Source organism: Triticum dicoccoides, chromosome 2B (assembly GCF_002162155.2).
Source record: "Triticum dicoccoides isolate Atlit2015 ecotype Zavitan chromosome 2B, WEW_v2.0, whole genome shotgun sequence".
In the NCBI taxonomy this organism is placed as follows: Eukaryota; Viridiplantae; Streptophyta; class Magnoliopsida; order Poales; family Poaceae; genus Triticum; species Triticum dicoccoides.
The window spans coordinates 658,141,248-658,153,731 of record NC_041383.1 but is presented as its reverse complement, the minus strand read 5'-3'; the positions used below and the strand labels follow the sequence as shown (position 1 = coordinate 658,153,731).

The window sequence follows — 12,484 nt, the reverse complement described above, 5'->3', positions numbered from 1 at the left end:
CGAGGTTTAGTAGAAACTTGATCTAAAGTTTCATGATCAATATCATTAGCTTCCTCACTAATTGGTGTAGTTGTCACAGGAACCGGTTCTTGTGATGAACTACTTTCCAATAAGGGAGTAGATACTGTTATCTCATCAAGTTCTACTTTCCTCCCACTCACTTCTTTTGAGAGAAACTCCTTCTCTAGAAAGGATCTGATTTTAGCAACGAAAATCTTTCCCTCAGATCTGTGATAGAAGGTGTACCCAATAGTCTCTTTTGGGTATCCTATGAAGACACATTTCTCCGATTTGGGTTCGAGCTTATCTGGTTGAAGTTTCTTCACATAAACATCACAGCCCCAAACTTTAAGAAACGACAACTTTGGTTTCTTGCCAAACCACAGTTCATAAGGCGTCGTCTCAACGGATTTTGATGGTGCCCTATTTAACGTGAATGCGGCCGTCTCTAAAGCATAACCCCAAAACGATAGCGGTAAATCAGTAAGAGACATCATAGATCGCACCATATCTAGTAAAGTACGATTACGACGTTCGGACACACCATTTCGTTGTGGTGTTCCGGGTGGCGTGAGTTGCGAAACTAATCCGCATTGTTTCAAGTGTAGACCAAACTCGTAACTCAAATATTCTCCTCCACGATCAGATCGTAGAAATTTTATTTTCTTGTTACGATGATTTTCCACTTCACTCTAAAATTCTTTGAACTTTTCAAATGTTTCAGACTTATGTTTCATCAAGTAGATATACCCATATCTGCTCAAATCATCTGTGAAGGTGAGAAAATAACGATACCCGCCGCGAGCCTCAACATTCATTGGACCACAAACATCAGTATGTATGATTTCCAACAAATCAGTTGCTCGCTCCATAGTTCCGGAGAACGGCGTTTTAGTCATCTTGCCCATGAGGCACAGTTCACAAGTACCAAGTGATTCATAATCAAGTGATTCCAAAAGCCCATCAGTATGGAGTTTCTTCATGCGCTTTACACCGATATGACCTAAACGGCAGTGCCACAAATAAGTTGCACTATCGTTATCAACTCTGCATCTTTTGGTTTCAACACTATGAATATGTGTATCACTACTATCGAGATTCAATAAAAATAGACCACTTTCCAAGGGTGCATGACCATAAAAGATATTACTCATATAAATAGAACAACCATTATTCTCAGATTTAAATGAATAACCGTCTCGCATCAAACAAGATCCAGATATAATGTTCATGCTCAACGCTGGCACCAAATAACAATTATTTAGGTCTAAAACTAATCCCGATGGTAGATGTAGAGGTAGCGTGCCGACTGCGATCACATCGACTTTGGAACCATTTCCCACGCGCATCGTCACCTCGTCCTTAGCCAATCTTCGCTTAATTCGTAGTCCCTGTTTCGAGTTGCAAATATTAGCAACATAACCAGTATCAAATACACAGGTGCTACTGCGAGCATTAGTAAGGTACACATCAATAACATGTATATCACATATACCTTTGTTCACTTTGCCATCCTTCTTATCCGCCAAATACTTGGGCCAGTTCCGCTTCCAGTATTCAGTCTGCTTGCAGTAGAAGCACTCAGTTTCAGGCTTAGGTCCAGACTTGGGTTTCTTCTCTTGAGCAGCAACTTGCTTGCTGTTCTTTTTGAAGTTCCCCTTCTTCTTCCCTTTGCCCTTTTTCTTGAAACTGGTGGTCTTGTTAACCATCAACACTTGATGCTCCTTCTTGATTTCTACCTTCGCGACTTTTAGCATTGCGAAGAGCTCAGGAATAGTCTTGTTCATCCCTTGCATATTATAGTTCATCATGAAGCTCTTGTAGCTTGGTGGCAGTGATTGAAGAATTATGTCAATGACACTATCATCAGGAAGATTAACTCCCAGTTGAATCAAGTGATTATTATACCCAGACATTTTGAGTATGTGTTCACTGACAGAACTATTCTCGTCCATCTTGCAGCTATAGAACTTATTGGAGACTTCATATCTCTCAATCCGGGAATTTGCTTGAAATATTAACTTCAACTCCTGGAACATCTCATATGCTCCATGACGTTCAAAACGTCGTTGAAGACCCGTTCTAAGCCGTAAAGCATGGCACACTGAACTATCGAGTAGTCATCAGCTTTGCTCTGCCAGACATTCTTAACGTCGTCAGTTGCATCAGCAGTAGGCCTGGCACCCAGCAGTGCTTCCAGGACGTAACTTTTCTGTGCAGCAATGAGGATAATCCTCAGGTTACGGACCCAGTCCGTGTAATTGCTACCATCATCTTTCAACTTTGCTTTCTCAAGGAACGCATTAAAATTCAACGGAACAACAGCACGAGCCATCTATCTACAAACAAACATAGACAAGCAAAATACTATCAGGTACTAAGTTCATGATAAATTTAAGTTCAATTAATCATATTACTTAAGAACTCCCACTTAGACAGACATCTCTCTAGTCATCTAAGTGATCACGTGATCCAAATCAACTAAACCGTGTCCGATCATCATGTCCGATCATCACGAGCCATCTAGTCATCTATGTTGATCATATCTACTATATGATTCACGTTCGACCTTTCGGTCTCCGTATTCCGAGGCCATATCTGTATATGCTAGGCTCGTCAAGTATGACCTGAGTATTTCGCGTGTGCAACTGTTTTGCACCCGTTGTATTTGAACGTAGAGCCTATCACAACCGATCATCACGTGGTGTCTCAGCACGAAGAACTTTCGCAACGGTGCATACTCAGGGAGAACACTTCTTGATTATTAGTGAGAGATCATCTTAAAATGCTACCGTCAATCAAAGCAAGATAAGATGCATAAAGGATAAACATCACATGCAATCAATATAAGTGATATGATATGGCCATCATCATCTTGTGCTTGTGATCTCCATCTTCGAAGCACCGTCGTGATCACCATCGTCACCGGTGCGACACCTTGATCTCCATCGTAGCATCGTTGTCGTTACGCCATCTATTGCTTCTACGACTATCGCTACCGCTTAGAGATAAAGTAAAGCAATTACAGGGCGTTTGCATTTCATACAATAAAGCGACAACCATATGGCTCCTGCCAGTTGCCGATAACTTCGGTTACAAAACATGATCATCTCATACAATAAAATATAGCATCACGTCCTGACCATATCACATCACAACATGCCCTGCAAAAACAAGTTAGACGTCCTCTACTTTGTTGTAGCAAATTTTACGTGGCTGCTACGGGCTTTAGCAAGAACCGTTCTTACCTACGCATAAAAACCACAACGATAGTTTGTCAAGTTGGTGCTGTTTTAACCTTCGCAAGGACCGGGCGTAGCCACACTCGATTCAGCTAAAGTGAGAGAGACAGACACCCGCCAGTCACCTTTAAGCACGAGTGCTCGCAACGGTGAAACCAGTCTCGCATAAGCGTACGCGTAATGTCGGTCCGGGCCGCTTCATCTCACAATACCGCCGAACCAAAGTATGACATGCTGGTAAGCAGTATGACTTGTATCGCCCACAACTCACTTGTGTTCTACTCGTGCATATAACATCAAGGCATAAAACCTAGGCTCGGATGCCACTGTTGGGGCACGTAGTAATTTCAAAAAATTTCCTACGTACACGCAAGATCATGGTGATGGCATAGCAACGAGAGGAGAGAGTGTTGTTCACGTACCCTCGTAGACCGTAAGCGGAAGCGTTATGACAACGCGGTTGATGTAGTCGTACATCTTCACGATCTAACCGATCCAAGTACCGAACGTACGGAACCTCCGAGTTCAGCACACGTTCAGCTCGATGACGATCCCCGGGCTCCGATCCAGCAAAGCTTCGGGGATGAGTTCCGTCAGCACGACGGCGTGGTGACGATGATGATGCTCTACCGGTGCAGGGCTTCGCCTAAACTCCGCGACGATATGTCCGAGGTGGAATATGGTGGAGGGGGGCACCACACACGGCTAAGGAACGATCCGTAGATCAACTTGTGTGTCTATGGGGTGCCCCCCGCCCCCGTATATGAAGGAGCCTGGGGGGAGGAGGCAGCCGCCAAGGAGGGCGCTCCAAGGGGGGAGTCCTACTCCCACCGAGAGTAGGACTCCCTTCTTTCCTAGTTGGAATAGGAGAAGGGGGGAAAGAGGAGGAAGAGGGGAAGGAAAGGGGGGGCGCCGCCCCCCTTCCCTTGTCCTATTCGGACTAGGAAGGGGAGGGGCGCGCGGCCCCCTCCTGCCTCCTTCCCTCTTCTCCCTCGAGGCCCATGTAGGCCCAATAACCCCCCGGGGGGTTCCGGTAACCTCCCGGTGCTCCGGTAAAATGCTGATTTCACCCGGAACGATTCTGATGTCCAAATATAGGCTTCCAATATATCGATCTTTATGTCTCGACCATTTCGAGACTCCTCGTTATGTCCGTGATCACATCCGGGACTCCGAACAAACTTCGGTACATCAAAACTTATAAACGCATAATAAAACTGTCATCGTAACGTTAACTGTGCGGACCCTACAGGTTCGAGAACTATGTAGACATGACCTAGAACTATTCTCAGTCAATAACCAATAGCGGAACCTAGATGCCTATATTGGTTCCTACATATTCTACGAAGATCTTTATCGGTCAAACCGCATAACAACATACGTTGTTCCCTTTGTCATCGGTATGTTACTTGCCCGAGATTTGATCGTCAGTATCCAATACCTAGTTCAATCTCGTTACCGGCAAGTATCTTTACTCGTTCCGTAATGCATCATTCCGTAACCAACTCATTTGGTCACATTGCTTGCAAGGCTTATAAAGATGTGCATTACCGAGAGGGCCCAAAGATACCTCTCCGACAATCGGAGTGAAAAAACCTAATCTCGAAATACGCCAACTCAACATGTACCTTCGGAGACACCTGTAGTACTCCTTTATAATCACCCAGTTACGTTGTGACGTTTGGTAGTACCCAAAGTGTTCCTCCGGTAAACGGGAGTTGCATATTTCTCATAGTTACAGGAACATGTATAAGTCATGAAGAAAGCAATAGCAATATACTAAACGATCAAGTGTTAGGCTAACGGAATGGGTCATGTCAATCACATCATTCTTCTAATGATGTGATCCCATTAATCAAATGACAACACATGTCTATGGTTAGGAAACATAACCATCTTTGATTAATGAGCTAGTCAAGTAGAGGCATACTAGTGACTATATGTTTGTCTATGTATTCACACATGTATCATGTTTCCGGTTAATACAATTCTAGCATGAATAATAAACATTTATCATGATATGAGGAAATAAATAATAACTTTATTATTGCCTCCTGGACATATTTCCTTCACTAGGGAGCCACGAGGGAGCGACAAGCCCAGGGGGCGCGCCCTAGGAGGGCGTCTTCCAGGCTTGTGGGCCCCTCATGGCACCTCCTGACCTAATTCCACTTCTATAAATTCCCAAATATTCCCAGTACATCAAAGAGCCACCCGAAACAATTTTTCCGTCGCGGCAAGTCTCCGTCCTTCCATGATCCCATCTGGAGCCTTTTCCGGTACTCTACTGGAGGGAGAATCGATCACGAACGACTTCTACATGAACCTTGCTGCCCTTCCAATGATGCGTGACTAGTTCACTACAGACCTATGAGTCCATAGCTAGTAGCTAGATGACTTCTTCTCTCTCTTTGATCTTCAATACAATGTTCTCCTCGACATTCTTGGAGTTCTATTCGATGTAATCTCCATTTGCGGTGTGTTTGTTGGGATCCGATGAATTGTGGGTTTATGATCAGATTATTCATGAATTCTTTTATGCATTATCATTATAGATTGTATTTCTCTCCGATCTCTCCGTTTAGTTTGGCAACCTAGATTGTTTTTTCTTGCAATTGGAGAGGTGCTTTGTGATGGGTTCAATCTTGCGGTGCTCAATCCCAGTGACAGAAGGGGACATGACAAGTATTTGTATTATTGCCATTAAGAATAAAGAGGTGGAGTTTATTCATATTGATTGGGTTTACTTTGTCTATATCATCTCATCTTACTTAAGGTGTTACTCTGTTTTTATTAACATAATACCCTAGATGCATGCTAGATAGCGGTCGATGGGTGGAGTAATAGTAGTAGATACAGCCAGGAGTCGGTCTACTTCTCTCGGATGTGATGCCTATATACATGATCATTGCCTTGAATATCGTCATAATTATGCTCTTTTCATCAATTGTCCAACAATAATTTTTTTACCCACCATACGCTATGTGCTCGAGAGAGAAGCCTCTAGTGAAAACTATGGCCCCCGGTCTACCTTTATCATATATAAAATCCAAAAATATCTTGTGGAAATTTTCTTTACCGTTATTTTATTTTGTAATTTATCTATTAGCCTACCACTACGAGATTTGATCCTTGCAAATAGCCGCCAAGGGGATTGACAACCCTCTTGTTTGTGTTGGGTGCAAGTATTTGCTTTTGTGTGTGTAGGTGCTGCTAACGAAATTTTGTGTGGTTCTCCTACTAGATTGATAATCTTGGTTCTTAAGTGAAGAAAATACTTATCTCTACTATCCCAATGCAGCGCACAAGTAGCAGCTGCCATGACATTAATTTTTTGTCTCATGCGTACACTCGATTAGCACTTTGTATGTTTTGTCTTCTTTTATACCGTGTGAGCAGATTTTTTCCATTTCTGTGTACGCTAGGATGAATCTCATGCTTTCGTCATCTCTTGCCGTCATGCTCTTCTGTTGACTAGTAGTCAGTGCATTCATGCTCTCTACTACGTTATTTGTCTATGTAGGGTTGATAAAAGTTTTTGGCAGTTGTTCCAGCATTCCTGTATGGTCCATTACCTTAAGTACGTGGCAACACTGTATGTCATCCCTTTGCATCTTCTTGAAGGTGCACTTGTATTTTTCCTTTTCGTCATCGACATCTACTTTGAATTCTGACTTGTGGAATTCTTCACCTTGGTACGGTTTCCCCCTTCCGTTTCAATCATTTTTAAGAGATATTGTCTCCCTCGTCCCAGGTCATGGTAGTATGTTCTATTCTTTAGCTCTATCTAGAAGTTCCTGAATATATCGTTTGTGTATATTTGGCTTGCTTCTCTTTCGATTGGGAAGCCAGTCTCCGTTGATGATGTCTTCTCTATTGTTCGGTATCTTTTCTTGTCGCCGGTGGCAAGGTAACTTTGTTGAATGTACTTGTAAGCCTCAACAAAGTTTGTTATGGTGTCTTAGTGGTTCATGTATTTTTTTTCCACAGAGTTTATTCTCTCGCTGTGTGTGGTTGCTGTTGAGAATAGGTAGAAGTAGTCCTTGAAGTAGGTTGACACCTAGAATGAGAGTTCCATGGTGAATTAAAGTGTTTGTTTCCTTCTGCTTTATATCTTAAAATTGCTGCTTTGCATGATATTTTGAACTCATCTGAATCTAGTGAGTTTTTGCTTATTAGAGTGAGTTCTTCAGACGTTGTTGGATGTTCTGAAAATATTGTTGTGTTGTTTTCCTTCAAGTTTTGTCTCATATGCCACCAGCAGAACCTATGCTTGGTCTTAAGTGTGTTCTCTATTCCTTCTTCATCGCCTTGTCTTGGTATGTTATTATATTTTGGTTCCTTTTCTCCCATTGCCTTTACAAATGTGCTTAGCAACCATTTGAATGACCCTATTATCTCGTCCTTTAGAAGGCCTACTCCGAATAGGACGGTTCACCCATGGTTGTCAACCCCTACGATCGGTACAAACGCTAGACCATATACGTCTCTAGAGAATCTGGCTAGTTAATTAGCAAGCCTTGATAATTCTATGATCAACTTTACTCGTCTAATCTGAAACCAGCAGCACTCACAGGTGAGTCTACAGGGATGACACATTGAAGGCTCCCTTCTGCGTCTAAAAAGAATACAGCCATACAGATGGGGTGAAAAGAAGTCGGGAGCATTCCATCTTGTGTCTTACTCGGAGCTCCACTCCATGACCACTGGTGCCTGCAATTAATGGTCATCTGGTACCTCTTCTAACTAAGCTTCCAGGCTTTGCCCGCGTTCATGCTGAACTTTTTCAGCCTCCCGAAGAGCATGACAAGAATGAGGATGAGTTTGCCGGAATCGCTCCACCTCCCAGCGAAGCCGGTCCACCTGTCAGTGCACATCCCGTCCGGGCTGATCTGCCTACTGCAGCTGTAGCCCATGGAGAAGCCCACATTTCCATAAGCGCTGCAGAACGTTACACTGAAAAATGTCAGCTTCCCTGAAGAATGCAACTTGTAGTTCTTATCATATATAATACTATTACTACATAGTTATTTCCATTTCAGGCTTTGAATTGCTTAGAGGGGACTTGCCTGACGACTTCGACGACGATGCTGAGCAAGTTGAAGTTGAGGGGGTCCTCCTTGAGCTTTTCCCTCTCAGTGACGCAGATGGCGATGACAAAGATGGCAAGGTAGGAGAGTTGTGACAGAAGCGTGCTCTTGAGCAACCTCACCCCCTGGGTCTCCTCCGTGGGATGGTCCTTCACGCTGGAGCTCTCTCCAAATGGAAACCATGTCGTGTATGGAGGGAGGTACCTGGAAGCAAGCAAGAAGGAGAACGTGAGTGAGACGACCAAGACGGCAAGCCTAGCTACAAAGACTGCGCTAACGCGCTTTCAGTTCTACCCACTCTTCCGAATCCCAAAAATGGCACGTACTACCAAACTTTCAGCATCCAGACGCCGACGTGCAAGAACATATATCCTGGTGAGTCGAATAATTCCCATGGAATTAACGGGACATATATAGGTCCGGATTCGCTGCCTATATATGCATGGAATCCAGAGATTTCTTATGGACCACCGCACCATATATGCATGGAATTCAGAGAACGATGTAGTGGAGAAGGTACTACGACGGTGCGGACTGAATTGGAGGAAGGCGAACAATATTCTCAGTACGTACGTGAGGAGCACGCGATGCACATACGATGCATGGGGCCTCGCTTTGAATGGAGACCCGGAGACTACGTTGGAATGTGTTTCGATCAGCATTCCGATTCTCAACTTGCGGCGATGCTGGTGGCCGGCCCAAGATTTTCTTTGGGTGCTGGGGAAGGTTTTTCTTCCGGCCAAGGTGCCGTCAGCCAGCGCGTGCACGTGCCTGTGGGCTCGTGGATGGCAAATGCTGTTGCGGGGAGGTTGACGATCTAGAAATTCTTTCCACAGCGAGGGACAGATTCCTCTGCCCTCTCCGTTCATTATTGAACGGAATTTCCTTCAGAAACGAGGTCCACAACCACAACCACAATGGCCAACCGCCTGCAGTGCACCTGGCCACCCATGTTGGACTAGTAGGAGTACTTGGTACGGAGTATATTCAGCAATTGTCGGGGTATACAATATGGCACTTGAGGAGTACTAACATCGTCCACAAATTAATTAAGGTACTCTGAAATGGGGTGGTTTCTTCGACATTTTTTATGGGGTGATCTCTTGGACATTGGCACTCTGAGATGTGACTTTGGCAACTACTCTCTCCGTCCCATAATGTAAGACACTTTTTGACTCTAATGTAGTTCATATTCTAGTTTATATCTGTGGTGCCCAACAAAATTTTAGTACTCTACAATACTTCAAGACAAATATGTATTAATTATTTTTAAGATCTCAATATTTGAACGTTTGCAAGTTTTTTTTGTGAAGAAAATTGTGAAAAGTTTGACTAGAGTATAAAAATGTTAAAGTTTGACAACAGTCCTGTCCAAATGTCATTCATTTATTATTCCTTGGCGTGGGTAGTGAAAGCTTGGCCCATAATGACATTTACCGTTGACCTGAAATTGTTGAAAATACCTGCTAATCCCCTGTAAAAAAAAAGCATATCTCTGGAAAGCCTGAAGCTGTTTTCTGAAGGTGTGAAATTTTAGTGAAATGCTCGTGCCAATTTTTAGTTTGTAGAGGTTGACTGTGGGATGAGGATGATTGGGAGTTGAGCAAATGCTTATTAGAAATGTGACCAAGATTTAAGGAAGCTTTGTGCAAGCTCATGAGTTATGAATGATCATTGCCAAACATTACTCTAGTTGAGAAGCACAAGAAAATAAGATCCTAGTAGCTTCTGGAATCTAGCTGGCGTTGAACGTAGGGAACTCAGTTATGGTATTCTCGTAGGCATCGACCGGCCACTGATAACGAGGAGAAAGACAGAGGGGCAGATCGAGGAGGAGAGGACTCACATCATGAGCACGAAGAGGACGAGGATGGCCGGCGCGAGGGTGGAGAGGTCGAGGGTTGTCTCGCCGGTGTGCCGGGAGTTCACCGCGAGGAACACCGCGTTCGACACCTTCTCCCACGCGCTCATCCCGCTCAGCGCGCCACCCCACTCCATGCCGCACAACATCGCCGCCTGCACGGCGACGAACCCGGCCACCGTTGCCGCTAGCATCGCGCACCGCCGCGCCGGGAGCAGGTGGTAGTACCCCGTCAGTTCCCCGCCCTCCTTCGCCGTCTCCTTGAGCTCCACGCGCCTGGTTGCCGCGGCGGCGGCGCGCACGCACGCGGCCAGCAGCGGCGGGAACAGCGTGTTCCCGACCAGCGCCTGCGGCACGAGCAGCAGCTGCAGACCGGTGTCCCGCTTGAACACCGCCATGTTCTCGTTTGTCGGCATGTACCCGCAGCTCGAGAACGTGGACACCGTCGTGAACACGGCGAATGTCCACTCGTTCAGGGCCTTCTCCCGAAGCGTCCGCCTCGCCGCCGGCGACGCATGCAAGATGTACGCCGCGACGGCGACGGCTCCGACGACGTGCACCGTCAGGAGGATGGCGAGGACGACGAAGAAGAGCGACAACACCGCGTCGCGCCGCAGCCTCGTGTCATCGAAGCGGTCCAACGGCTTGCTCATCTCGTCGTCGGCGGTCGACGTAATCGACGTTGGGTTGTCGAATTCGCCAGCAGCGGCGACCGGCGGCATCTCAAGCTCGGCGACGTCGTGGATCTCGACGCGACGGGATTTGCGTACAGCTTGCTTCCTCAGCTTGGACCACTTGGACGCGAGGCCTAGGAGCGACAAAAACACCTCGCCGCCGACGAACATGAGCACGGTCAGGACGAGGAGCTGGCCGTTGGAGAACGCCTCCATCTCGACGGTGGACATGCTCGACACCGTCGCGGCCGAGACGGCGGTGAAGAACAGATCGATGGCGCCGGGCCGCCTCGTCCCCTCGCCGCCGGCGCGGAACCTGAGCTGCGCGAGGACAAGGTAACCGAGCCAGGAGACGGCGAGGAAGTACGCGACGTGGACGAGCGGCGAGCCGAGGCGCGGCGATAACCGCCCGGCGAGCGCGCGGCGCCACCGCGCCACGCGCTCCTTGACGTGGTGCTGCGCGTATGACCCGGATAGCGAGCGCATGAGGGACATTACATTGTTGAGCGCGGCCGTCGAGCGCCGCCGCGTGTGCTCTAACAGCTCGCGGACCTTACGATGAGCTCCGGCCATGTTTGATGTACTACTGTCTGAGTATGTATGTGTGGACGTGTTGGGATGCATGTATGCACTGCGTCTGCGTACTGTGTGTGAGAGCTAAAGAGTACGATGCCTAAATATATAGCCAACCAGGAACGGTGCAGTGGTGGGTACTGTTTTTGTTTATCTATTATTTATTTTCAGCTAGGTACTGTTTTTGTTTATGATGGTTTGGTTTATGATGCCTCGAGACGTCGTGCGACACGTGGCCTAACCTTTTTTTACCATGCGTGGCATGGAAACTCTCTAGGTTAGTTTTAGGACCCGGATAATTCCCGAACGTTCGGATTTCAAGCATGTCATCCCATTTTCTTATGGTAATTTTAGTTGACGTGAGGTGATAAGTTTAGTTGTTACAACATGGTAACTTTGTCTCAGTTCATTTTTTCGAGAAAATAGCTATGTTTGCCAACTTTGCGTGAATTAAAGTTGCCATGAAAAATGTTCGGGTTGCCATGCATAAAATTCGAATATTTGGTATTTATCATTTTCGTATTTTTATGTGCTCGGGATTCGATTAGATAATGTATAATGGTGCTATCTCTGCAGTGTCTTGAATGATAAATGATAAGATTGATGGAAGAGAAACCATAATAAAAATATTTTGTCTTCTTTAATTAAGAAATGATCTCTTAGCAACAAATATCTCATCATATTTTTAGGCCTTATTTGGTTTCAGGAATTTTGTAAGAACTTTAAAGGATAGGAATGTTATACTAAAAGTGCCTTGGTATTTGCACAACAAATGTCATGGGTGGCTTATCTCGTGTGGTTAGGGGCTGATGGATGCCGACGTTGTCCGGATGCGGGAGTAGGCACGAGCACTGTCGGACACAGAGACGTACCCAGGTTCAAGGCTCTCGCGTAGAGGTAACACCCAATACTCCTGCAAGGATCACTATGATGAACCCAAGGTGTACATGGTTGCTCCTAGAGATGTATCAGAGGTGGAGAGAAGAGGGCTCTAGCTCTGCTCTCTCCCTCGAGTGTGTGTGTGTGTGTGTGTGTGTGTGTGTG

The 12,484-nt window shown here is 45.7% G+C and overlaps 1 protein-coding gene across 1 annotated transcript; it reads right to left on the bottom strand.

The window, feature by feature from the left end:
• Nucleotides 1-7,745: 7,745 nt before the first annotated feature.
• On the bottom strand, nucleotides 7,746-11,495 carry LOC119365438 (probable cation transporter HKT7). The gene is made up of 3 exons (XM_037631069.1): nucleotides 10,179-11,495; nucleotides 8,312-8,536; nucleotides 7,746-8,183 (listed from the first exon to the last, which is right to left on the bottom strand). Exons 1-3 carry the CDS (start codon nucleotides 11,489-11,491, stop codon nucleotides 7,985-7,987), a joined length of 1,737 nt encoding a protein of 578 aa, XP_037486966.1. The 5' UTR covers nucleotides 11,492-11,495; the 3' UTR covers nucleotides 7,746-7,984.
• Nucleotides 11,496-12,484: the final 989 nt, after the last annotated feature.

Coding starts and splice junctions, on each gene's coding strand:
- LOC119365438 (XM_037631069.1), bottom strand. CDS start 11,491: ATGCATCCCAACACGTCCACACATACATACTCAGACAGTAGTACATCA. Junction 8,537..10,178: donor GTCCTCTTCGTGCTCATGAT/GTGAGTCCTCTC, acceptor GCTTGCTTCCAG/GTACCTCCCTCCATACACGA. Junction 8,184..8,311: donor ATCGTCGTCGAAGTCGTCAG/GCAAGTCCCCTC, acceptor AACGTTCTGCAG/CGCTTATGGAAATGTGGGCT.